The 27410-nt window shown below is 46.5% G+C and overlaps 3 protein-coding genes across 3 annotated transcripts; 2 read left to right on the top strand and 1 right to left on the bottom strand.

The window, feature by feature from the left end:
* The first annotated feature begins 449 nt into the window (after window positions 1–449).
* Window positions 450–11917, top strand: LOC130402480 (SWI/SNF-related matrix-associated actin-dependent regulator of chromatin subfamily E member 1-like). The gene is made up of 13 exons (XM_056606660.1): window positions 450–532; window positions 1041–1083; window positions 2757–2800; window positions 3731–3829; window positions 4392–4409; window positions 4878–4970; window positions 5780–5911; window positions 6584–6755; window positions 7646–7818; window positions 8449–8550; window positions 10251–10542; window positions 11358–11725; window positions 11885–11917. Exons 2-13 carry the CDS (start codon window positions 1077–1079, stop codon window positions 11915–11917), a joined length of 1533 nt encoding a protein of 510 aa, XP_056462635.1. The 5' UTR covers window positions 450–532; window positions 1041–1076.
* Window positions 11663–16194, top strand: si:dkey-283b1.7 (von Willebrand factor C domain-containing protein 2-like). Its single transcript, XM_056604989.1, has 3 exons — window positions 11663–14016; window positions 14693–14822; window positions 15842–16194. The coding sequence occupies exons 1-3, from the start codon at window positions 13639–13641 to the stop codon at window positions 16075–16077; spliced, it is 744 nt and encodes a 247-aa protein (XP_056460964.1). The 5' UTR covers window positions 11663–13638; the 3' UTR covers window positions 16078–16194.
* Window positions 16195–16384: 190 nt separating this feature from the next.
* rpl23 (ribosomal protein L23) lies at window positions 16385–19610 on the bottom strand. Its single transcript, XM_056604988.1, has 5 exons — window positions 19505–19610; window positions 18521–18604; window positions 17898–18026; window positions 17317–17430; window positions 16385–16512 (listed from the first exon to the last, which is right to left on the bottom strand). Exons 1-5 carry the CDS (start codon window positions 19515–19517, stop codon window positions 16430–16432), a joined length of 423 nt encoding a protein of 140 aa, XP_056460963.1. The 5' UTR covers window positions 19518–19610; the 3' UTR covers window positions 16385–16429.
* Window positions 19611–27410: the final 7800 nt, after the last annotated feature.

The raw sequence follows: 27410 nt of genomic DNA, 5'->3' as shown, positions 1-27410 counted from the left end.
CGCCGAGATCGTTTATTGGCCTGTGGCATGTGCCACCGCGACCACTGACATACCATGCCAATAAACGTTTTATAACATAACCATGTTATGTTATAAAACACATTTATAACTTAACATGGTATATAATAGGCTAAATAATTTAGGCTTTAATAATCATTCTAATATTCAATGTGATTCGGAAAATGTTAATTAATTTGATAAAAACTTCAATGTTGCAATAAAATGTTTTATATAGTATTGTTGTCATTACATTTCAAGGGTCCCGCGAGTACTTTGGTTGCCAGATTGGTTAGATCTAACGGCCTACTAAATATCTAAGATTGCTGAATTTATTTTTGTATAAAACTTAAAATGTATTTATAATATATATATTTATATAAACCGTATTTTACTTGAATTATTAACCATTTTAATTTCATTGGATTACTTAAAATTGTTCAAGGGTTTTCTCGGTCAAGGCAACCCAACCCGTTCGGGAGAAGTCTGCATATCGCCGTCGGGTGACCGAGTGGAGGAAACAAAGGAGCACCCAGTGAGTGCTTTTATTTTGTAAACGAAACATTGAAATTATCTATATTTTAGTTCGTATACATTCCAGTACAGATAATGCTTACTGTAAGCGATGGGTCGGAGTTATTTATTTGATTTAGCTGCGATATTAAACGTGTGTGTGCGGTAAACTATACGGCTGTCCATCGATCGTTAGCCTGTTAGCTACTGTTAGCTTCACTTCTTTATTCACCGATATCTCCACAGTTTATACTGAAGGGAGATATTGGGGCTCTGGGTGGACGATACAGCCTCAATGCATTACAATAGTCATGGTATAAAACTAGTAAAGATCAACATTTGCATTGTCTGAATGGATCTGTGTGTTAGCCGGTGGCTAGCAGGCCGTGTCCGATCACGTTATAGAGCCATTCATTTGTGATTTTAAGTTATTCTCTAACTTAATATGTCTGCTCTTTGGTGGACTGCTCGAGTTAGAACAACTTCTCCGTGCAAATGGTTCCTAACGATTTCTTCTTTCTGTAATCCAGGTCCATATGTTGACAAGGGTCTGATTCGCTGCCACCATGTCAAGTAAGCGAGGTGTTTAAACTTCCTTACTATTATGTGAATGATTGTCTATTAGTTGAATGTCGAGATGCCAAAACCTGCATGCTATTCTGAGTGATTATACATTAGTTTATTATCGATCTGTTAAAACCTGCATGCTATTATGTGAATGATTGTACATTGGTTGAACGTCGAGGTGATAAAACCTGCATGCTAGTCTCCGAATGAATGTTCATTAGATAGAAAATCTAGGTGTTAAAATATGCATGCTATTCTGAGTGATTGTATATTAGTTTATCGACGTCTATGTGTACATTAGTTTAATATTAAGGGGTTAAAACCTGCATGCTATTCTGAGTGATTGTATATTAGTAAATTCAGATTTTCTTTTTTTCTCGTTAAGTCAAAGACATGCATTTGGAGTTTTATGTTTTGCTTTTTTGTGCTTGTTACTTCTCAGGAACTACATTTTCTGTATTTAAAAAATATATTTAGCCTATTGATTTATATCGATACATAATTGATACAATTATTGTTGACGGTCCAATGCTAGTTTCACCACAAGGATAAAACTTGATTGTGTTATAAATGGGTAGAGGTAGCTTGTAATTACTATTTTTATGAGTCCTAGGAGGTCAGAGTTTGGGATCTTTCAAAACATTGAAAGTTTGTGTACTTAATAATTTGTTGTTGCTTTGCCGAAATATGCGATACTTTATCTTTGATGCAAAAATAGGGACCAATGATTTAGTCCAGATACAGGCCAGTCCATCCTATGTGTGCTTTTAAAAATGAAAATATCGCAGTGTAAGACCCACGAGTAAAAATAAGGGTCTTGATCATGATTCATGATTTTGAGTGACTCCACATAAAAACTTTTACACAGCACTTTTTCTTGTGATAATGAAAACACAAATGGTCTTGAGAATGACATGCATCTGACTATTTCCTGGAACACAATCAGTCAGGCACCATAGGTAACGTGAAGTGATGGAGTGAAATCATGACCATACTACTCCAGTATATCGAGAATATCCTAGTTTGGTCATGGCAAAGAATACGATTTATAATAATCTGTGTCCCGACTACTTTTGGACTGCACGATATCTCGGCAACCTTTTATTGCATGGAGATATATATATATATATAAATATATCAAACCATTTTTGTGTATATATATATATATATATGCACAAAAATGGTTTGTTGGCTCAGTCTTGGATGTATTGCACTTTGCGGAGGCAAACCGTTTATGGCCCGATCCGCCTTTGTTGATTATCCTCTTAATGCACACTTCAACACTAAACTTATCACTGGACACGGTATCAAACATATGCTAGCTGCCTTGCATCATTTGGGCAACAATGAATAAAATACTTAAAGAGCATGTATTTTACCACCCTGTGTGTGTGTGTGTGTGTGTGTGTGTGTGTGTGTGTGTGTGTGTGTGTGTGTGTGTGTGTGTGTGTGTGTGTGTGTGTGTGTGTGTGTGTGTGTGTGTGTGTGTGTGTGGGTGGGTTAAGCCTTTTCAAACTGCCCTGTGACATCAGTAGTGGGAGTGTCCAGCTAGATGTATGATGGATAGATAAGCATTCCCCTCGGATGAGTCTGCGTCTTGACGACTGATGTGTCCATCATACATCTGGTTGGCCGTGGCTGTCCCTTGTGGTAAAGAATTTTCTGGTTCTTCTCCGCAGAACGCCCATCCTATGCCCCCCCCCCTCCTCCGGCCCCTGCAGCAGTAAGTATTTTGCGTTATCTTGCAGCCGCTTCCAGTGAAGTCACACTCGGCATTGAGCTTATTGGGTTTTTATGTGAATGTTCAAGCGTTAACGCTTTGTCTAATCTGCCAGGCACTGTGTGCTTCATGTTCAGGTGAGCTAATTCACCTGGTAGTGGTGTTTAGCTGAGTATGTCCCACAATGCACTGGGTTGGTGATGTTAATTAATGAAAATATTGATTGTTCCTAGTATCTTGACACTATTAGCAAATTGACCGTTCACACACCATATCGTTTCAGTAAGTGAGAAGTAGTAAGCCAAGTGATGTTAAGACGATTCAAATGTGCACTACAGAGAAGGCACTTGAATCCTGTACTCTTGTTTCTTTCTTAATGCAAACTGTTGGCACTGCCATGTTGCTGAAACCTTAACCTCTGCTCTTTGCTGGACCCTTATATTCACTGTGGTAAAGGGTAACTACTAATCCTGCAGTGTCACTGGCTGCTCATAGTTTGGATAGACGTCATGCCCTCATATTTCTGTGTAAGCACAGTAATGGGACCAATGGCACAGGGAGAGCACAGATTTCCTGGCAGTAGATGTCTGTGTTGTTCAAAATAGATTCAAGCTGTGTGTGAGATGCTGTGTCGTATCTGGAGAGAAAGTTGTCGCAGAAGGGGAACATTTTCCCTTTTCTTCCCCTGACATTGTGCCTTGTTTGCTGGCTGATCCGGTTGGCTTTGCCTCGCAACGCGTGCGCACCATGTATGCACATCATTAACAAACGAGCGGCAAAAAAAAAAAAAAACAGAAATTCCATTTAATTAATTTATTAATTTGAATAGAGTTTTTTCTTATCCTTTTTTTTTCCTACGCGTTTCTCCCTCTCCGCTCGTCTTGTTTCGTGCGCCATATCTCATTCGTGTTTTGTCTCATTTGTCTCCATCAGCAGTTGCCCTCCGCCCCGGGCTTTGTGGGATACAATCCTTACAGCCATCTGGCCTACAACAACCTGCGCCTGGGAGGGAGCGCGGCGGGCTCCAGCAGGGTAATGCACTGACCTGGACGCACTTATGGGGGCTGGGGTTGGCGGGGAGGGGGTGGGTGGTGCTGGGACACTAGCAGGACCAACACTAGCTTTCGTAGGGAAGGGCGATTGGATTTGAGTAATGCAAAAATAGTCCACACCACAAGTTAAACAAAGGACAGGAGAGCAGACATCCACACCTGAACGGGAAGGGGGCCGTAACCGGTTTTATACCTGGGGGAGGGGGGGGGGGGGGGGGGGCATGTTTGAATATAAGATAACCAACGGGGGTTGTTTCTCACAACCAAACTTGTACTTTACGGGAGCAAAACAGAGGCCCAGAGTCCCCCTTAACGTTGTCATTCGCTCTGCAAGGGTCTCCATCCCCCCCCCCCCCCTGCCCGAGTCATGCTCAGCCCCTCATGCCACAGCTTGTTGTGCTCTGTGCATGATTGCATTATTGATATCATTTGTTTTATGATCGCCTGCTGCTCCTTGTTGGTTGACTGCGGCAGCAGCGCCGTGCCCCTGTTATCTTTTCTGACTTTTGTGTTCTCCCCCCTCTCTTCTTTTACCTGTTTAGGAGATCACACCAGTGAAGGTTATGAACTCAATTTGTCCTTTCTAGATATTTGTAGTCAGCCACTGGCCACCTCACTATTAATTGATTAAAAAACACACGCCCCTTGACTTGGGTTTGCTTATTGTACTTGAACACACTCATCCCGTAGATTGTGTAACCAGACGGCATTTAACCCCAAAACACATAATCTGAGCTGGACTCCATTAATAAGTGTACACGCCCCCAGGTGCTTCCTGATCCCCCATTGATTGATTCTTAGACGTCAGCCAGCGTCTCTACCCTGTTCACCAAGAGAGCCTGTAGTGTTGCCACCATGTGACTTACATCCGATGCTTACTCACATCCTCTCTCCCTCTCCCCTTAACTCCCCCCCCCCCCCCCCCCCCCCCCCACACTCTGGCGATCAAAACGACCCCTTGTTCACACCCTCCCCCCTCCCCTCTTCTCTCCCCCCCCGCTCCTTCCCCTCTCTCTCTCTCCCCACAGAACTCCACGGGCGTCACCGTGCCCAAGCCCCCCAAGCCTCCAGACAAGCCCCTGATGCCTTACATGCGGTACAGCCGGAAGGTAAGCAGGAAGGTAAGACACCCATCCACGGTGTCTGCTTTTACTGCTTGTCGGGTCTCCCCACTCCTCTCTCCTCCCCCCCCCCCCGTCCCTCCCACCGTCTCCGCCCTCCTCGCCACTCCTACAACATCATCCGCCCTCACCCGACCTCCACCGCCACCACCACCTCCTCCTCCTCCTCCTCCTCCGGACCTCCCAGCACCCGAATGGAAAATTGGGGGCGGGGGGAAGGGGGTGCACCTAGTCGGGTGGCAGAGGTGACGGGTGAGGGAGAGGCCCGCAGCGATTGGACGACGGAGGCCAGCCGTCACCAGAGCTGCCGTCGCATTGCCGATACACTGGGGGGCATGCCCCCCCCCCCCCCCCCCCAAAAAAAACCACCCATCCCATCATACCGCTCCCTCGTCGCGCTCGCTGGCGCCCATGGCCGCTAGTTTTGAAGAGCAACGGTCTTGTCGACATGTCTTGCCTGTTTGTGTGCTCTTCAACACATGTGTTAGTGTGTGTGTGTGTGTGTGTGTGTGTGTGTCATCCGTGATGCGGCTGTCCTTCTGTCGTCTCCGGTCAACCTCCCATCTTCTCCAGTGCTGTCTTTTGATTGGCTTAACAGGTTTCATGCCATGTAGCCATGAGTCGATACCACTAACGCATTTGTTTCAACTTAAGTCTGCGACAGAGCATACCATTTTCCTGAAAACTAAATAATGCAAGTGTGTGTTTTGCATACCTCTGGCTCAGGCATGAGGCCTTTAGGTGTACGTTCTGAGCCAAGATGGGGGTTTACAGGTCTGTGTGTGTGTGTGTGTGTGTGTGCACGTCAGGTGTGGGACCAGGTGAAGGCGTCCAACCCAGACCTGAAGCTGTGGGAGATCGGTAAGATCATCGGGGGCATGTGGCGCGACCTGACGGACGAGGAGAAGCAGGACTACCTCAACGAGTACGAGGCCGAGAAGGTGGGTTCACGCCTTTCATCACGGTGTGATAACAAGCCGTTCCGAAAGTCGGCCTCTTCTGACATCACAAGTGGGCGTGTCCACCTCGATGTGGGCCGGATCGGTCTACCAGCCTACCCAGTGGACTGTAGTGAACGTCGCGCATCGATCAAACCCACATCACGGTGGACACGCCCACTTGTGACGTTATAAGACGAATCTCAAAACTGCATGTAGTGCCTAATCCCAGGTGCTACATAATTGTAGTATAAAATGTTGAATAACATATTTTGTAAATCTTGTGAATTCCATTATAAGGAATTCACAAGATTTACAAAATACGTTATTTAACATTTCTTTCATTTTTTAATTGTGGTATAAAATGTTGAATAACGTATTTTGTAAATCTTGTGAATTCCTTATAATGGAATTCACAAGATTTACAAAATATGTTATTAATATATTAAATGTTATTTAAAATGTTAAATAACATTTTGTAAATCTTGTGAATTCCTTAAAGGAATTCACAAGATTTACAAAATATGTTATTTAACATTTTATACCACAATTAAAATTTGTAATAAAATAAACCGACCGTATGGGGCCTTGAGGTAAAAGCCTTCAGCATGCCCCCGTACCGTGTTTCAACTGTCGGTCGGCGTGCACTGATTGGACGGTGTCCCCCTGGTTCAGATCGAGTACAACGACTCCCTGAAGGCCTACCACAACTCCCCGGCCTACCTGGCCTACGTCAACGCCAAGAACCGCGCCGAGGCGGCCATGGAGGAGGAGAGCCGCCAGAGGCAGACGCGCATGGACAAGGGCGAGCCCTACATGAGCATCCAGCCCGCGGAGGACCCCGACGGTAAGGGGCCCCCCTACCACCACCACTCCCCCATGGGACCCCCATGGGACCCCCGGGGGCCGGCTGCTAGGCTGTGTGGAGGCCAGGGCGTGTGCACCACACAATGAACACAGACAGGGCTGAGTCAATGTAATGACTATCTGGTTTTAATAACGATCAATCAATGATTATTAATTTAGTGCTGTCAAGCGATTAAAATATTTAATCGCGATTAATCACATTAATGCCATAGTTAACTCGCGATTAATCGGCAACAAATTGTATATGCTAAATATCCCTTGATTTCCTTGTCCCATTAATTTTTCTCATTTTAATGCTCTTATCAACATGGTGAAGTGCATCGGCTTGCCTTGTGCAAATGCTTTTTTATCGATAACAACATTGGCATATACTGATCAAAACAGGACGATACAAAAAAAAAAGCCTATAGTGCAATTAAACGATGAACATACAAACATACTGCCTTGAACATAGCAGTCAGGCTTCTGCTTCTTTGTTTTGAGCCAAAGAAAAAAAATGAAGAAAAATATTAAATAAGTAAATAAATTGCGATAATCGCGCAATAAAAAAATTAACGCTGCTAAAATTGGCTTGCGTTAACAACGTTAATAACGAGTTTAACAGACGGCACTATTAATGATTATAATAATTATAATAAATCATTTTATTAATCAATACAATGAAGAGAATATACATTTTCTTCCACAGTTCAACCATGGTTTAAACGCATAGATGAAATGAGTGAAGGCGAGTGCAGATGATACACCCTGATGACGTGTAACGGTGTGAACCTCAAGGGTTAGTCTGGTTGAAGACGGTCCACAACGGTGCGAGGGTGGTAAAGAACGTGCCTTCTGTCCCCCCCCCCCCCTCTGTCCCCCCTCCCTCAGACTACGACGACGGCTTCTCGGTGAAGCACACGGCGGCCGCCCGCTTCCAGAGGAACCACCGGCTGATCAGCGACATCCTGAGCGAGGTGGTGGTGCCCGACGTGCGCTCGGTGGTCACCACCGCCCGCATGCAGGTGCTGAAGAGGCAGGTGCAGTCGCTCATGGTGCACCAGGTAGGAGCTCGCACCTCACCGTCCTCCGTCACCTCACTGTCCTCCCTCACCTTCATCGTCCTCCGTCACCTCACTGTCCTCCGTCACCTTCATCGTCCTCCGTCACCTCTCTTAGGTCCCCGCTCTGCACTTCTGTGGCGTACTGTGGATTCCATGATCATTTGATCTCATAGTTTTACACCATTTTCCAAATCGATTAATCATGTCTATTTGAAGTGATCGGTTTTCATAAAAAAAATACCTTGATCATTTATGCAAGGTTTTTGTTTTAATGTTGACGAACACCACAGCACATTGTGTAATGCACCACAAAACAACATGTAGACAAAGGCAGACTTATTCAATTGCAAATGGTTTAAACTTAAAATAATCTCCAACAGACGAATAAGGGGAGCCAAGGGTGACTTGTTTTTATAAACGAACGTATAGTTTTTAAAAAAATTAAAAAATAATAAAGTGAGATGATTTAAATAATGACCTGTTGAATATTCCACGTCAGAATAATCGATAGGCTGTCAGCCCAGGATTTGTCAACAGATTATTGTTATCGGCATCGTAATCCTGCCGTGAGTGTAGCTTGGTGCTTCGTAGCCTCACTCCCCCCCCCCCCCCCTCCTCCTCCCACCACAGAGGAAGCTGGAGGCGGAGCTTCTGCAGATCGAGGACCGGCACCAGGACAAGAAGAGGCGCTTCCTGGAGACCACGGACTCCTTCAACACCGAGCTGAAGAGGGTGAGGCCCCGGGGCCACCTAGCGTTAGGGCCAGGCACTGAGTCCACCTAGCGTTAGGCACAGGGACTGAGTCCACCTAGCTGTAGGCACAGGCACTGAGTCCACCTAGCTGTAGGCACAGGGACTGAGTCCACCTAGCTGTAGGCACAGGGAGCGAGTCCACCTAGCTGTAGGCACAGGGACTGAGTCCACCTAGCTGTAGGCACAGGGAGTGAGTCCACCTAGCTGTAGGCACAGGGAGTGAGTCCACCTAGCTGTAGGCACAGGGACTGAGTCCACCTAGCTGTAGGCACAGGGACTGAGTCCACCTAGCTGTAGGCACAGGGACTGAGTCCACCTAGCTGTAGGCACAGGGACTGAGTCCACCTAGCTGTAGGCACAGGGACTGAGATCAAATATTTAGTCCCCAAGACAAAGGCCTGAACTACTACACACATGTAACATGAGAGTATACAAGAGAATAGAGAATACAATGGTAAATGGACTGCATTCATACAGCGCTTTTCTAACCAGCCACTCAAAGCACTTTAAAATATTGCCTCACACTCACCCGTTCATGCACACATTCACACACCGAGTGCGGTGTCGACCGCACCGGGCGACAGCCAGCTCGTCAGGGGTAGTAAGGGTGAGGTGTTCTCATATTGCAGTATTTGCGTGCGCACCCCTTCCAAAAAGCGCTTGCCTGGTCTGTCCAGTGGCTGGGTGAGTTGTCGTTAGAAGGGAATATTAAACCCTTCACTGTGGGTGAGATGGCGGTGGATAACCGTGACTGACCAATCTCAATCAGTGTTGGGACAAACGACCAATCAACTAAAGCTCACAGGAGCAGCTGTGAACATGAGCGTTAAAACCAAAGTTGCCGTTCTCTAGGTGCTTGGTCGATGCAGAACCATCAGGTTTACGTGGCTGTCAGGTTGTCGGGGTATATTGCTCACATGGCTAATAGGAACAGCCCTTCAAGTTGCAACGTGTACATTAGTTCACTGATGGTTAGTATTTCAGAGACTTGCAGTATTAAAAGTATTCAGTCCACCACAACTAGCAGTGACCAGATCTAGCGTAGCTCGGCTGGCTAGGGGGCATCGGTGGCATTTTGGAGTGTCAATAGTACTATTCTTGTAAACAAAGCGGTAAAGGCGGGCTAGCATATCCTATTTGGAGAATATATCAGTTATAGGATGGGATTTCGATAACATTGAAATCGCTAGAAATCATCATTCAGGTTATTCAAAGCTAGGAGATAGTGTTATTGTTACACACTGCGACTTTTAAGTGTTCGACCACGGACTATGGGCTCAGTTATGATCCCACGTCGACGCGACGCGTTGACCCGCCGACGCTTCGACGCAGTCCCTGACTTGTTTTGGGCTTGTGCGTCGGGTTTCGGTGAGCGGACCCGTCACAGCACCGTGCTGCTGGGACTGCAAGGGACGCACGTCCAGGCCCTCGCGTCGGGACGCAAAGGAAAAGGGGTCCGTCACCCCCCTTTGGGTTGCGTGAACGTGGCTCCCGAACTGAGCCTAAAAGGACCAATGGCGTGGCACCAGGTGTGGTGTGATTAGCCGCTAGCTAGCGGCTAATCACACCACACCTGGTGCCACGCCATTGGTCCTTTTAAGGCCTCACACGGAGGAGCTGCGGTCCCCACGGTGCGGTATCCTCACCCCCCCCCTCTCGGTGCCTTCCTCCCCTTCCAGCTGTGCAGCCAGAAGGTGGAGGTGGACATGGACAAGCTGGCGGCGGAGATGGCGGCCGCGGAAGAGGCGGCGCGGCGGCGGGCCGAGGAGCGGGAGCGCGAGGCGGCGGAGCAGGCGGAGAAGGCGGCGCTGCAGGCCCAGGAGCGGCAGCAGCAGCAGCAGGAGGCCGTGAGCAAAGCGGCGGCGGCGGCGGCGGCCGCTAGCAGCGCCGCTAGCGCCGCCGCCACCGCCGAGCAGAGGGACACGGCGTCCGCAGGGCCCGGGGACGACACGCCCACGCCCATGGAGACAGGTGAGAAGGGGGAGGGAGGGGGAGAGACAGGTGAGAAGGGGAGAGGGAGGAAGGGAGAGGGGGGGAGAGAGACAGGTGAGAAGGGGAGAGGGAGGAAGGGAGAGGGGGGGAGAGAGACAGGTGAGAAGGGGAGAGGGAGGAAGGGAGAGGGGGGGAGAGAGAGACAGGTGAGCACACAGAGACACACACAGAGAGAGAGGTAGACAGGGAGGGGGGGAGAGGGAGGGAGAGAGACAGGTGAGCACGGAGAGGGAGGGAGGGCGAGAGAGACAGGTGAGCACTGAGAGAGAGGTAGACAAGGAGAGAGGGAAGGGGGGGAGGGGGAGAGCCGGGTAGAGAGGGAGGGGGGAGAGAGGGAGGAGGGGGCAGAGAGAGGGAGGGAGAGAGACAGGTGAGCACAGAGAGGGAGGGGAGGGGGGGAGAGACGGGTGAGCACAGAGAGGGAGGGGAGGGGGGAGAGACAGGTGAGCACAGAGAGGGAGGGAGAGAGAGAGAGAGGCTAGTTTTGAGTGGGTGAGGCAGAGGCTGTTTGGTTTCAGAGGCTTGTTCCAAATGACGCAAAGTCCACCCCTCCTCGACCAATGAGCCTAGCCGCCCGTGTGACTAATCCTCACACGTCCCCACACAAAACAAACTCGCTGCCTTCTCTGTGGCGATCAACAAGCGTGTATGAATGTCTCCACTCTCAGGCCTTTTAATAAATCATTCTATATTATTCAAAACAATAAATGCTGTTGATGTCCCGATCCGAGTCGACCTTTAACCCGTCGTAGCCCCGCCGCTGACGCCTCCTCCCCCCGTGTGTCCCCCCCCAGACGACGCCCCGTCCTCCGCAGCCGAGGCCTCCCCCAGCCCCCAGTCGGCCGACCTCCCCCCCGCCGCCCCCACGGACAAGGCCAGCCCGGCGCCCGCCGAGCCCCCCCGTGAGAGCGGCCCGCCCCCTGCCAGCGCGGCGGCAGCGGCCGCCGGCGCCACCACGGCCGCCACCAACAGCGAGGAGAGCAGCAGCAGCATGAGCAGCGGGCCCCCCGCCTCCCCCGACCGGCCCCCCGAGCGCTCCTCCGCCGCAGCGCCCGGGCCCGCCGGTGGCCCCGATGGGGGGCCCCGCACGCCGCGGGAGCCCAGCCCGGGCGCCGCCTCCAACCCGCCGCAGTCCCCGCCTTCGACCACGCCCCCTGCTCAGGCCACGCCTCCCGCCGCCGCCCCTTCCTCCTCCTCCTCCTCCTCCTCCTCTTCCTCCTCCTCCTCCACCACTACGGCTTCGGCTGCTGCTTCGGCGGCGGCGGCGGCTGCTGCAGAGGAGCCCGCCCCCACCCCCCGCCCGCCGTCCCTCCCACCACAGCCCCCGGCCGCCGGCAACCAGACGGGCCAGTAGGGCCCGTCTGGGTACTGCAGGGTCTAGTAGAGCCCGGGCCAGCCCGTCAGGGTACTGCAGGGTCTAGTAGAGCCCGGGCCGGCCCGTCAGGGTACTGCAGGGTCTAGTAGAGCCCGGGCCGGCCCGTCAGGGTACTGCAGGGTCTACACGTGTTCCCGTTTTTTTTTTTTTGTTTTTTTTTCTTCTATATTATTTTTAATTCCTTCTCCGGGCACATTAGGTTGGATGAAAGTCGTCTTTCTTGTGAAATGCCACCACATGACATGTGTCACGTCCCCAAACAGTCCCATCCCAACACGTATCGAGGTCCCCCCCCCCCCACACACACACAGTCACGTCCACACACACCCGGGGCTCCAGGCTCTCGGTTGGTTCCCATCCGAGGACTCGGCTGTGGTCACCCGCCACACACACGTGTCTGACCGATCTGGCACGAGGCTGACCAATCGCCTTGCGGCCCGGTTTCGGCTCGGTTGTTGACATCCTCGTCCCAGATTCCCTGATTCTGTCCTGCATACACACATCTTAGAACTGTCAGAACCCACTCCTACTTCAGTGTGTGTGTGTGTGTGTGTGTGTGTGTGTGTGTGTGTTTCTGTTCCTCATGGTCGGTCCAGTGTGAACGGACCTCAATAGAAGCTAATATCCCTCTAGTCATTTTTTGCTTTTATATATTATTTCTTCTGTTCTCCCCTTCTTTGAATCCAACCCACGCAATCGTTGATTCAGGATAACGAAAACCGTTTTGTAGAATCGTTTCTTGTTTGTTGACTTCCTTGTAGGCAGACATAAATGGTCTGTAGCCTTTGTCCAAATAAATCTGGGTCTGACTCCTGCCTGTTTTTTAAACTAAACGTGGAAGTATTGGTTTTTCGGGTGGCTCTTTCATGCATTCCTAGAGAAATATCTGTTTTACAACTCGCTCCTGTTTTGCATAATGCTACCAATGGACTCCCAATAGGATGCTATTCTTATAATATATTCAATATTCAAATTTGGTTTGTGAGTATTGGACTCAAGTTTGAAAGAAATATTTTCACTGTGCGACACCCAAACTTTATATCTAGATTCAATTAAAATGTTTTTAGATTTGGATTAATGGTCAAAACTATTGAAGTTGCATTAAAATACTTTTTTTTTATCATTATTTAGTTTTTGTAGATGTAACTAATCCCCCCCCTCACAACATAAGCCCGACAAACTACAGGACTCATTCCTATATCGACCTCTTGAGCATCGAAATGTTATTTTCCTTACTTGAATGGGGCGGTTTTTAGTATTAAGGCTCTTCATTTTTTATTCTTTATTTTGTACATTGTTATCTTATGCCTATTAAAAGATGACCTCTTTCTTTCAGTGGTGTGTGGTTTATTTGAATGAATCAATCTTACACTCGCAATCCAATAGAAAATGTGAATAAATATCAGAACGTATCTAGTGCGTATTTATAAGATTGAAGCTGGTGAGGTCATATCGGAGGCGCAAATGATCGGTGGAAGTTTATTCGATTACAATAACGACTGTTATTGTCCTATACGGCCATTTACCATGTTTGAGCCATATCGGGTTTGGCCACAGGAACAGTCCCCAGAGGCGGCTATGTGCGCATCTTCGTCACCAGCTACACACGCCTGTGGAGGAAAGGCGCACTGAGTCTCCGCGTATTGCATATAGTTATCACAGTAGTAGAGTCACAGTTACAACTTATTATAGACATAATAATGAGCTCCAGGAATAGCGCGCAGTGCTTCACCGTCACCCTACTACTTATTTCCCAGAGTCTGCAGATTCCCAGAGTCGCGGCGGAATATTCTTCCTCTAAAAGCGACTCGGACTACGAGTTCGGTGACTACCGGGGAAAGTGGTGCATCGACGACCACGGCTTCGTGTACGCCATCGGAGAAGTTTACAACCCGAGCCCCACGGCGTGCCCGTGCACCTGCACCGTTGACGGCCCCGTGTGCGTGCGGCCCAAGTGTCCCCGCGTGCACCCCCGGTGTACCCGCATCAGGTACAAGGCGTGCTGCCCCGTGTGCGAGGCGGTGGCCAAGGTGTGCGTCTACGGGGGCAAGACGTACCGGCTCCTGGAGGAATTCAGGGTGAATATGTGCCGAGCCTCTTCCCGGCGCGTTTCTTTACGTGTCATATTACTTTAATCTATTATCTTACTTATCAATAATCGTATCTATAAATTGGATTATGTAAAGTTAAAGTTATACAAAGAGAACTACCCTACCGTTTTGCACGTGCATTAGTCCGTCATAGTGAGAGATGTCGATAATTGATTAGATATGATGTAACCGATGATGTGTTGGTCAACTGATTTGTTGTTGACATGATAGTAGGTAATCGATAATAGGCCCATAACACAACGACCAACACTGGCAATGCATGGGTGTAGATGTTTGTCCAACATTAAGGGTTTTCCAGTTAAGTGCACGCAGGTGTCATATTTAGGTATATTGCGCTTCCAATAGAAAAGTATAGTCTATGAAAAAGCGTCACTATGGTTTTATTGACCATGTGAGGAGGCATGTGCATTAATGCATGTTGACCCATATCCTTACCTAAAACTTAACTTTACCTAAAAAACATATCCTTACCTAACTTTTAACAAATCTTGAATGGTATTTTGGTATAAGTATCTATGCATGTTAACACCACTGTGAAAGAGACTGTAAGTCCAAATTGAAGTCATACAGTAGGAGCCTACATTATCGACAACATCGAGATGGCCCTTAATTGACCGCGTTGTTTCCGTGCCTCGTGCGCCAGTTGTCCCGCTGCGAGCGTTGTCGCTGCGAGGCCAACAGAGAGGTGTACTGCTCCATCTCCGACTGCCCCGCCCCCCACTGTGTCGACCCCTCCTTCGAGCCCAACCAATGCTGCCCGGTCTGCAAGTCCGGTAAAGACCACTTTATGTTTTAAGTTCAGAGTTGCATTTCATGTTGTGAACGTGTTAATGGTCATAGGTTGTGTGTGGCTGTCACACATAATGCATGAACAAACGCTGGTATACACACACACGCAACATTTCCACTTGACCTCCCGCGGAGCTGATGTCTAAAATTAGTCCCTTCTCAGTGGGATGTGTTTTAACTGGGCGGTGGTGGTGGTTACGTCACCACACCCACTGCTGTGGAAATGGCCCCATTATACTCACATGTGGACAGAGGAGGAGACATTGATGAGGGGCATAATAAATAGACCACACACAAATAGACCATCGTATTATTGCGTTATATCAAAATAAGATATTCTAAGTTTTACATAATATGAAAGTCTTGTGTTTGCAATTACTCACCGTTTTATTTATAAATGCACGTCTAATATTTTAGCGTTTACAGTTTGGCACATTGGGTGAAAGTTTTGGCAATCGATGCTTCGCATTGCTGGTCATCTTTGTCCGTTGAGTCTACAGGGTTCTCGTGACTAGTGGGTGTACTACATTTACTGTCCAGTAGATTGCGCTACTTCACCTCAAACTTGTTTAAACCCCTCAGACGACATCGATCATATCACATTTATATAACAATGTTGACTTTCAGGATTTAATGTCATGACACCGTTCTAATGCGAGTTAACTTGAAACAATGGCCAATGACTAGTGTTAGTGAATTGAGGATGAAATAAAGGGGCAGGCTATCCATAAAGGTGAACGACTCAAGCCATCGGTTGAAGCTGGCACTGGACATACTGCCTCCAGCCCGCCTGCCAGCAGCGGGTCTGTTTTCAGGAGACCTGGCATAGCGTGCGTCACGTGACACCTCAGATACATGGCAGACATATGGTCACCATAGAACCATAACAGTGTAGTTTACGTTTTGAAATTCACACCCTCTTGTTCATTACATTGAGAGACCTGTACTTTTGAGATGAATCAACATTTTGCTTAACTTTGACTTATCGTTTCCCGTCCAAAAGGTCCCAACTGTTACGCCGGGAGCCAGATAATCCCTGCAGGAGAGCGAGTGGACATGGACAGAACCGTGTGCTACTGCACTTACCGGGAGGGATCCTGGCACATCCACCCCCAGGCCACCTGCGAGGACCAGCCCCCGGACAGCCCTCCTCCAGCCACGGAGGCGGAGGTCCGCAGGAGCAACGACGAGGAATACAGAGGCAGGGGGTTCGGCCCCCGATGGGAGGCGATACCTTGACCCACTGGTGACGGCCCCGTGCACCAATTACACCGGATCACAAGTCACTTCCTTGATAGTCACCCCCCCCCCCCCACCCCAGTAGTTAGAGTTCATCACTGCACTCTTGTCAACCACTTCCCCCTTTATAGTTTCTAATACCGCTTTATCCCACACCACTGTATAGCACATTACTCGTTATTTGAACATGTTAAATGCCATTAAACAATGTTGTTACTGTGTACGTTTATAATAAAGTCTGCAATAAATTCCGAAAATACATTTCCTCTGACTGCATTATAGATAAACCACACCATGAGACCGGACCGACTTTACAACAGTTTTTATTGAAAACAAGACGTGTCGGGTCAACTCAGGCTATGCTTCCAGCGTTGGATGCGATCCTCGGCCACAGATCCGCGCATTCCTTGGCCACAGGACCTGTGATGGCAGAACCTGAAGAGGAATGAGAAGTCAGTACGAGAAGAGCAAAACACTGGTCATACTTTTAACAACTTCAGAACCGAGCATGCAGGAAAAAAAAAAATCAAATCAATTGTTATCCGGATATGTTCTCAAACCCTTAAAAGTTGCAAGGTTTAACAATAACCCTAGCTCATAGCTTTTAAGAACCTGAATGTTGATAGATTTAATGCAAATAATTTTACCAAAAATCACATCCTATAGCTGATTATATCCCCCAAATAAGATATGCTTGCCATCCTTTGCTTACCAGAATGATACTATTGAAACTCCTAAAACCCCTCCCACATAGCCATCCGAGTTAAACTAGATCGGGTAACAGCTAGTTAGTGGACTGAATACTTTTAATACCAACAGTCTCCGAAATACTACCCGTGACCGCGAGTGGCTTAATCACAGTTAAGCAAATGGCATCGCAACATAAAGGGCTGTCCCTATTAACCATACGAGCAATATACCCTGACCCCCACAGCCAAATGCACCTGCTCAATCTGCCTTTACCCAGTACCTAGAGACCGTCTTGGTTTTTACAGTAAAGTGCAGCGCTGCTCTTATAAGCTTTAGTTGATTGGTTAAACTGAGGTTTGGTTTGTACCAACACTGATTGAGATTGGTCAGTCACGGAAATGCACCGCCATCTCACCCACAGTGAAGGGATTGATATTCCCTTCTTACGACAACTCACCCAGCCACTGGGAGACCGGGCAAGCGCTTTTTGGAAGGGGTGTGCATGCAAACACTGCATTAAAGGTGAACCCAGTACGGCATGAGGCTCACCTTTCATTTCTCCTTTGACGTTTACTATGACCCCCGCATTGTCTTCAAAGTAAAGGAAGACGCCGTCTTTTCGTCGATACGACTTCCGCTGCCGTATCACCACCGCAGGATGCACTGTGGAGAGATGGGGATGGTTCAGTCAAAGCTATACTAGTCAAGATCCACGCGTTTACCTTCCTCCAAGCATGATTCACCTAACCCCAATGACCCAAGATGGGCCAAACAGTTGGGACTTGGTCAAGGATGGAAAGCAACCGGCGATGTTAGCGATGTTGTTAACGATTACAGCAGGAAGGGGTTTGTCCCAACACTGATTGAGATTGGTCAGTCATGGTTATCCACCGCCATCTCACCCACAGTGAAGGGTTTGATATTCCCTTCTAACGACAACTCACCCAGCCACTAGACAGACCAGGCAAGCGCTTTTTGGAAGGGGTGGGGGGTACACAGGTTACTCCTTACTGAAGGAGCTTTATTCTGAGTCAATAAGGCGGTCTAGCACCACAAAGAAATGTAATGCAATTCTAATTATCCAATTGAAAAAAGACTATTATCCAAGGAGCTAAATTTTAAGTACTTACCCTTTTTTCTGAGTTCTGGCTTGCCTTTCTTCACTGTTGCCATCACCATGTCACCCACTCCAGCAGCGGGCAGCCTGTTCAGACGACCCTTGATGCCCTTCACAGAGATGATGTACAGGTTTTTGGCCCCTTCAAGGAAAGGTGGAGGAGACAGAGCAACAAGACCCGATGAGATCAACAGCGGAGTTCACACAAGAGACACTAATCACAGGCGCCGGCATGACACCCAGCTGACCCAGTCTTACTATTGACTGGTATCCAGCTGAATTAAAAATGAAAGTTAAACCAATAAGATAAACATGAAAAATCGGTTGCTACAGAACACATAGCTCCCGAACCTTTGGAATAAAGTCGAAACTACTCGTTTTGGGTTGTACCAACACTGATTGAGATTAGTCAGTCACGGAAATGCACCGCTATCTCACCCACAGTGAAGGGATTGATATTCCCTTCTTACGACAACTCACCCAGCCACTGGACAGACCAGGCAAGCGCTTTTTGGAAGGGGTGGCGACACTTAACCCACCAGAGAATAATTGCATTTACATTTCTTAACAGTCAACAGGCCTCTCCTGGGGCTGGCACATGGGACACCTGAAATGCCAAGTCAAGTCTGTTCTCACCTGTGTTGTCAGCGCAGTTAATAACCGCACCCACTGGGAGACCCAGTGAGATGCGGAACTTTGCTCCAGATGACCCACCACGTCCTGTTGAACAGAACCGAAACACACACACGTCAGTAACTCGCATTGTTTTCCATTGCGAGAAGCAAACCTGCAACAGGCACAGCTAACTCAATACAAGCGTCTTGACTCTTACGCGTACCAACTGAAATAATTGATGGGAGCCGTCAATGCATACCAATTTAGGCTTTTCCACCAAGATTGCAGCGGCTTATGGTTTGTACCAACACTGATTGAGATTGGTCAGTCACTGAAAATACCGCCATCTCACCCACAGTGAAGGGATTGATATTCCCTTCTAACGACAACTCACCCAGCCACTAGACAGACCAGGCAAGCGCTTTTTGGAAGGGGTGGGAGAACGAGACCCACCGGCAAACATGCAACCACAATGTACTAGGACACCACATCTGCACGTTCACTAATTCTTAAGACTAAATGTTTCTCAAAGCATGATAATGACTATAAAATAAAAGCATTAACGCAAACAGCTCGACCACATTAGAGCAATAAACACTATGGCGTCCATGCTTCACGGTTGTAATTCAAGTCAATTCGAAGATGTTAGCATTAGCTTCAGTTGATGCACTTAAAAGTCAACATTAGTTAATTTGTTCATACCTTTGTCAAATTTTAGTAACACAACGTATTAAAAAGCCTCTTCCACGTTGTCCCCGAAGGAAAAGAACCAATATATCCGAACCCATTTTCGCCTTATCGTTTAAAGGCTAGCTAGCTACATGGGCTCCTGTAACTAGCCAACACCAAAACAGGTCAAATCTATCAAATTGTTTTCTCAAATTAAACAATACACGCATAGCTGTCAGCGCAGGATGCATTACAAAAACAAGTATGATTTTCAGCTCGGATGAAGAAGTCTTAATGTCAGATGGATGTAGATATTGGAAGGCAATCTCACCGTACCTCTCTTAGACATTGCGGCCGAAGGGAAAGAGGACGACGGAAAAAGGAATTGTGGGATATAACGATGCGCAGATCACCATCCGGGTCGATGTTATAGCCCCTCGGTGCGCTTACAGCGCCATCCAGTGTCGACTTCGAGAACAAATAAGCACATGTGTACATTTCGAGAGGGGTTGTTTCACGTGTTGCCCATGGGATCCACGATAATCATCAGTGATGAGTGGCGTAGGTTTAATTTGAATAGTTTTTTATTAATTCATATAGGCCCGTTTTGCATTAATTTGTGATGGAAATCTCACATTTATGAAACTAATTGTTTGCATTCTTGTATTGTTTTTATCCAAAAACAATTAGTTTTACTTTGTTTATTATAATATTGATGTATTGAAGGTTCTGGTTCAATGAGTGTTATTAAAGAAGAGTTTAGGTTAAAATTATATATTTGATCTTTAAAAGTTTAGGCATAACCAGAGGAGCTACAACTAAATGTGGGCCGTCTCCTCTCTGGTTGTTTTAATGATCTAGTGACCCAGACACATTCCCATAACCTTCATGGTGTGTCCTGTGTCCCATGGCGCAGTGTGTGTGTCTAGTGTCTTGAGTGTGTATGTCAGGTACAGATGTGTGTTTTCTTTACGTAAACCACTGTTCAGATATCATCGCTATGCTCTCTCGAAGGTCAGAGACTGGTCTGGTTGCTGTGATCCTTCTATAGAGAAACATGATTAATTTGACAGAGAACCTCACCATACCGAAACAACCAACACCTTGTCTGTTTATTCCCAACCATGTTCTGTAGCATGCCTCCTCATGATAGTAAAGCACATGGAACCCAAGAGCATTTAGTGCACTTACAGTGGAGCAGTTCATAGGTCAGGGAATAGTCCACGTTCTGTCTGGTGTGTGGGGGGCAGGGGTCTGGTTCTCTAGTGTGAGGGCCAAGGGGCCGGTTCTCTAGTGTGAGGGCCAAGGGGCCGGTTCTCTAGTGTGGGGGCCAAGGGGCCGGTTCTCTAGTGTGAGGGCCAAGGGGCCGGTTCTCTAGTGTGGGGGTCAAGGGTCGGTTCTCTAGTGTGAGGGCCAAGGGGCCGGTTCTCTTCTAGTGTGAGGGCCAAGTGTCGGGTGTCTTCTCTGGGGGCTCCAGAGATCACTTTGCCTCGTGATTTCACTGCAGCTGCATATACTATGTACTACAGCTATATGTACCAAGTTCTACATCTGCATGCATCTAATAGTTACATCTACTACAGATGTATGTACAGATTTACAGGAAACCCGAACTGGTAATCATTCCCCCAAAGCAAAAACGAACAATTTGAATATGTCCTATTCTGAGGCTTCCGAAATCAAACTTTATTTTGATCAACATGGAAAAAGTATCACAAGAACCACCTTCTTCAATCTTGAAGAGACGGAAAACAGACCATTGTTTGTCCAAATTTTCAAAATGTTTTAATTGCTGCTCCACACACACGCACACACACACACACACACACACACACACACACACACACACAAATAGAATGTCATTATTTGGAAAAAAATAAATTAATAATTTAACTCAATAACATTTGTTAACCCCAGTAAACACTAAACACTTTGTTAACCCCAGTAAAAACTCATAAACAGCCTTGAAAAGCATAACGGCTCCAAGGATGAACGTTGTTCTTCAGGACAAGCTCCCCGACGTTGATCCCCCCCCGTTAAGGCGACACAGGGCAGTGCGGCGGTCTGCTCGGGGACCTCCGCCAGCATGACCTTACTGTGCGGCCCGTAGCGCCGGAACACGTCCTTTCCGACCACGGAGACGTAGGCCTTATCGCCCGGCTTCAAGCCGGTGATCCTGACGCACATCGGCAGGGGGGTGGCCTTGACCACGCGCAGCAGCTTCGACTCCGGGAACACGCCGCTGCCCTTCACCACAACATACACACTGCAGGGGAGAGGGAGCTGATTTATAGGACGGTGGGTGTAGAACACAAGCCGATAGAACCATGATGAATACGGTCCGTCCACGAGGGCGGGGTTGAGGCAACGTATATTTTAAAAGAACGTTACCATTTTCGAACAACCTGTTTCCTAGGCATTTGCTGATTACATAACAATACGGGCTATGCGAATTTAAAATAAACCATGATCGTTTTGATATTCCTTCAATCTAGTTATTATTTGGTGACGCTCATCAGACGGAGGTACCCTGAGGAGGAAGGCCATCTTGCTGGTTCAAGGCCACACACACACACACACACACACACACACACACACACACACACACACACACACACACACACACACACACACACACACACACACACACACACACACACACACACACACACACACCCTAGCTCTCCCTCACAGCTAGAGAGGGGCTGTTCTCTCTCACACACACACACACACACACACACACACACACACACACACACACACACACACACACACACACACACACACACACACACACACACACACACACACACACACACACACACACACACACACACACACACACACAGGTTGGGCGGGCTTCCTCCCCTCACCTGTAGCTCTCCATAGGGGGTGCCGAGGGGTCCGCTACCTCCACGTCCCAGAGCACAGAGAGGCCCGGGGGCTGGCCGACCGGGGCCAGCTGGAGGCTGAGCCGCGGGGCGGGGGGACGCTGTAGGACCCGGCGTCCATGTTGAGGACGGCGGGGAGCGGAGGACACGCGAAGGCCTCCTGTGGAGGCAGGGAGCACACCGGGAAGGAGGAGGGAAGGATTAATGCAAAATGTTAACTAATCAATGGAAAGTGGTCCCAACAGAGCCTCGATATGAATCACATCTCAATGTTTGCAACATTATGGGCAGATGTGTTGAATCAACAAGCCCACTTTGTGTTAGGTGGATTTCAAAAATTCAAACATCCATACCAATTCTAATAAAGTAATTCCCGATTTTCAAAGTGACAATTATTTCAGCTTGGCTGTGTTGCAGCGGCAGGCAATAGTGGAATCTGCAAGATCAAAGTACCGTATAATGCAAGCATACACGTTAAACACAAGGAAGTCACTTTGTGATGATAATGAGTTTCATTAGGTCCCACATGAAAAAAAAAACACTATATAGGAATGTATTGGGGGGATAGGTTTGAGGTCAGAGTCGATAACGTCGGCCAGAAATGTTGTTCAGAATTTTTATTTTTTTTAATTTTGGTTTTCAACAAATATTTCACCTCTGCTTTGGAAATTGCCATCTCATATATTCGGTTGTTGTGAGCTGGGCTCCTCTTCATCCATAAACTTGCTGAGACACAAGGGGGCTGGATTAGTACAAACAATTTCTGCGATGCGTTCATCCGCCGGTGAACGAAGGGTGAGCAACGGGATACACAAAAAAACAAGTCGATTTGAGTTAATGCTATCCAATATGCAATTTCAGATCGGTCGAAATATGAGTGGGCCTGCACTAATTAGATAAACTCACAACATTCCCAAGACAAGGTCTATTAGGCCTACAGTAGCGTGCAGTACCCTCATTTCGGTGGGGCAGAAGATACTGGCTTATGACCACACCCACAATCTATATATATATATATTTTTTTATGTATATTTTGAGGTACATTAAAACATGTTAGTTAAACTAATTGTGAGTAAGAATTAAAAATAAACGAATAGCCTAATGTTACTGCACGCTTTTGAAGTGCCATCCGCAACACTCGTCATATGATGTCCGGCCATTAGAAACACCAACACTGCAGAGTCAAAAATTCGGAGGACAAATTCGACATTATAGGGAAGTTATTTCTTCCATATTTTATTTTAACAATCTAACAACAATTTAACAACAGGCTAAGCGAGTGCATTGCAAATACATGAAAAGTAGAAAAACAAGTCATCAATCAAGCAGACCTTCGATTTGGAATTTGGCCCAATGATTGGTGCAAATCTCTCAATAACAACACTTTTGAAATCAGGTATTTCTCAATAACAGCTGTTTAAATCAGGTATGAAATCAGGTATACAATTTTAATACCTGCTGAAATAAATAAATAAATAAATAAATAGGCTTCAATGCCGAAAGATACAGGCGGAGTAATTCGATTTTAAACAACACTTAGCGGGCGCGGCAAATTTTGTTGCATACTTTATTGCGCATGCACATTTTTTTTCATAATGCTTTAACTAAATAAAAAAAATAGGCAGGTAATTATAGCTTTGAATAGCTACCTGACTGCTGCTTATCCCCAGACATCTAAAGTTCCATTCAAGTTATTTCAGAGTAAAATGAATACAAGTGAGACAGACCTTATATTATCACAAAGGGCACTTAATTTCCTGCACTCAGGTGGATTTTTATTCATCTATCTGTGCCTTTTCTGCATCATTTTATAGTGGACATTTTTTTTTTCTGTGAAGGAAAAGACAACATTCAGGTTCCTAAAGAAACAACTATTATGGAATATAATGCAGTAAGGCTCTCAGGCATCCTTGATTTTTCAAAACTATCTGCAAATTTAAAACAAACTGCAAATTAACACCAGTGTTAACTATTTACGACACATAACATTGTTAATGAAATGACAGCCAGCATTGGAATTTAAAAGGGTGGGCAGCTAGCTAGTTAGCTAAATTGTAACTTAAGGCAAAAGTTGGAAACAAATCATGTTAGCATTCATCCTCAGACACTTGACACAATCAGTCATCAATATTGGCATGCTATTTAGCCTCATAGATTGGCCAATTTACAGCCCACAGAAAACTGACATATTTTCTTCAATGCAAGTTCATCAATTCGTAGCTTAAAATCTTGACCAGAACAGAAATTCCTAGCGGTAAGCTACACAAGAGTCCTAACAAATGGGAGCATGTGCGTCGTGCAGATATGGCACAGGCTCTGCATGCAGCAAAATATTAAAAAAAGAAAAAATATATATATTTTCTTTTTCTTTTTTAACAAAAAAGATTCGGGGCTTTAGCCCCGAATAAAATAGCCTAGTGACGCCAGTGCCATACTCACACTAGGGCCGTTTGCCTGTTCCGTGCTGCAGGAAGATTCAGCACGATTCCCCACTCCCCCCGCTGGCTAAGCCTTAAAGGAAGGTATAAACAAAGCAACACACCTCTCTGTCAGTGACCTCTCTTTCGGTGCAAGTCGTGATCTTATTTCCCCCCAAATAATTTAAATGAAGCCAGCCGCTGTCGTGTTCAGCTGGCCGCAGTAAATTACGTTGTGCCCAGTGCACGCTAGTAAGTCCGCCCTTTCCGGTAGACCCCAATGGGGCCTCTGAAGTTGGAGAAGCTTTGATGAAGCACTGAATTAAGCCTTGTTTCGAAAATGGGTTCAATACTTGAAGCTTCAGTAACAGTGACCTCTCCTGGTGAAGTGCCATGACTGCAACTAAATTAGCCTGGCTAGAGAGTGGTAACGAAGCATTAAGACAGGAACCGATGAGGCCGGCGTGCATAACAATTGTTGCGCCAGTTTGAAGAGATGAGGGTACACATTTTTGTGATTGATCCAGTACACCAGTGGCTCCTCTGATCTTTCCAGCGGTGGATCGGTCATGTACCGTTGCACCTCCACTGTAGCATCCACTGTGGCATTTCTGGACATTCTTGCTTCAGAAGCATCTCTGTCCAGTGTTTCCCAAAGGTTAATATCTGAAAGAGAAACATGACAGTAATCAGTACTAGACGGTTTCAATTTTTATATCCCTTTTTACTTTTCACAACATTACCTGTAGTTGATGGAATTTCTACATTTGCTGGAGCTGGTTGAGATGATTTGGAGGTGGAGGGCTCTTCCTCATGAGTGACAGGTGGTGTGTTTCTTATTAATAATTGTGTGAACATTGAAAGTGAGTCGTTTTGCTGCTGCTTGCGGATTTGATTGATTGTAAAAACCAATTACTTTGAATCTAGGATTGAGAAGAGTGGAATGGGTCAGTGCGGTTTTGATTTTTCTCGATACTGTCAAATTTGTTTTGCATCATTATGATCATGTTCTCCCCCAGTTGTTTGGCTGTGGTGTGACTTGCTTTCCCCATTGAATCAAACAAGTAAAGCATGAGCATTTTGATCATTGGGATGATTTTTGACCCAGAGACTCTCTTTTCCTCAGAGAGTTCTACCGTTGCCTGGTAGAAGGGGGCAAGCAATTTCAGGCTAGCAGCGATGGTGTCAAAGTCCTCAGAGGACAGAGGTCTCACGTCAGTTCTCAGGGTTGCAAGAGCTGCCCCCACTGCCTGTCTCTCCCTCAAAAAGGCGCTGAAGCATGTGAAAAGTGCTATTCCAACGGGTGTCCACCTCCTGAATAAGCTTATGGACTGGACGCTGCGTCTGCTCCTGCACTTCTCTGAGCTCCTCTTTTGCTGTGGTGCTGGTGGAGCATGTGCAAAGCAAACCACATGGCGAATATTTAAATTTCTCACAGACGCAATCATATTTAATTGGCTCCAGCATCAGTAACAATTGAGGTGACTTTGCCTTCAATGCCCCATTCCTCCATGAGCGACCTCTTTGCAGCTGAGATGTTATCAGCAGTATGAGACACAGGAAAATGCAGCACTCCCAAAAGAACTGTGGCCAGCTTTGCAGAGTCATCCACATAATGGCAGGTGACTGCTAGATATGCGTCCATATTAATGGAGGTCCACTTATCAGCAGTCAGGCTAATAGCTTCAACACTCTGCATGACAGCCCTGGCCTTTGTCTTCTCCTCCTCGCAGAGTGTAGGTAGGATCCATCAAAGCCACAAAGTTCTTAAAACCGTTGTCGTCCACGATGGAAAAAGGCTGCAGGTCTTCTACAATCAAGTTTACAAGGGCCTCATCGATCTCTTGCTTCCGGTCCGCTAAAACAAATAAATAAAGACATAAAAATAAAATTGACAAAAGTAATTAAATGTTCCACAGCCTTTGCAACCAAGCAAATTACAATTAAGTTGGGAGTATATCAGTGCCTTGAATGGGCAGTTCAACCATTTAACACATTAAGGCCAAGTGATAACTGCTCAGAAAAATCCAAATTCTTCGACATATAGCAACTTTCTTTTTTTAAAGTAACGCAAATAGTTACTTTCCCTGGTAACTATTTACTTTTATCATATAAAAAGTAACTAGTTATTAAATATTAGTAATTCAGTTACTAACTCAGTTACTTTTTGGAACAAGTAGTGAGTAACTATAACTATAAGTAATTCCTTTTTAAAGTAACGTTCCCAACACATGCAGTCTTTCTCATTGTGTTTTCTCTACAGCCTTTAACTGACAAATTGCACAATAAACAGTCAAACTCTTCGCATGAAAAATTATCATTTAAATCCACAAACAACGTGTAATCCAGGGCATGTAAAGACTGGGACCAGAAAATAATTACTTTCTCTCCATTGAAACCCATTCATGTGTGTGATGGCATAGGTACCAAATCACACGATACAGGTGAAATGGTTCTGTAATGGTATTTAAGTGTCATAGCAGCCTTTTCTTACACAAAATGTTTTACTCACTGAGGTGACTAATTATTTTTCGTGAACAATTACTCAAACATAGTCATATTCACAGCATTACTGTCCTGCAAAATATGCTTTTGTAATTCGTATAGTCATCCAGCAGAGGGTGCTATGTCTCATTAAGATATCCATGCCTTAATGATATAATGCCCATTGGATGTCCAGCTCCACCTATTTCTAACTAACCCCGTCCCGTTATGCGTGCTGCATGACAAGTCTGAACTTTGAAGCTAATGTATCAACCACAAGACTAAAGCTTGTTAAACTCTAAGCAAATCCATAGTTGGTATAAAAAATTTGTATAAATTGTACATCACATTTTGCATTTTGCCTTTCACTCACTTCTCACCAGTTCAAGCCCTCGATCAGTGTGACTTTGTGTTTCGTGTTCAGCCATGGTAACGCTCCCTGCGCGGCAA

The sequence above is a fragment of the Gadus chalcogrammus genome, chromosome 2, assembly GCF_026213295.1.
Source record: "Gadus chalcogrammus isolate NIFS_2021 chromosome 2, NIFS_Gcha_1.0, whole genome shotgun sequence".
Lineage (NCBI taxonomy): Eukaryota > Metazoa > Chordata > Actinopteri > Gadiformes > Gadidae > Gadus > Gadus chalcogrammus.
This window is presented reverse-complemented; position numbering and strand designations above follow the sequence as displayed.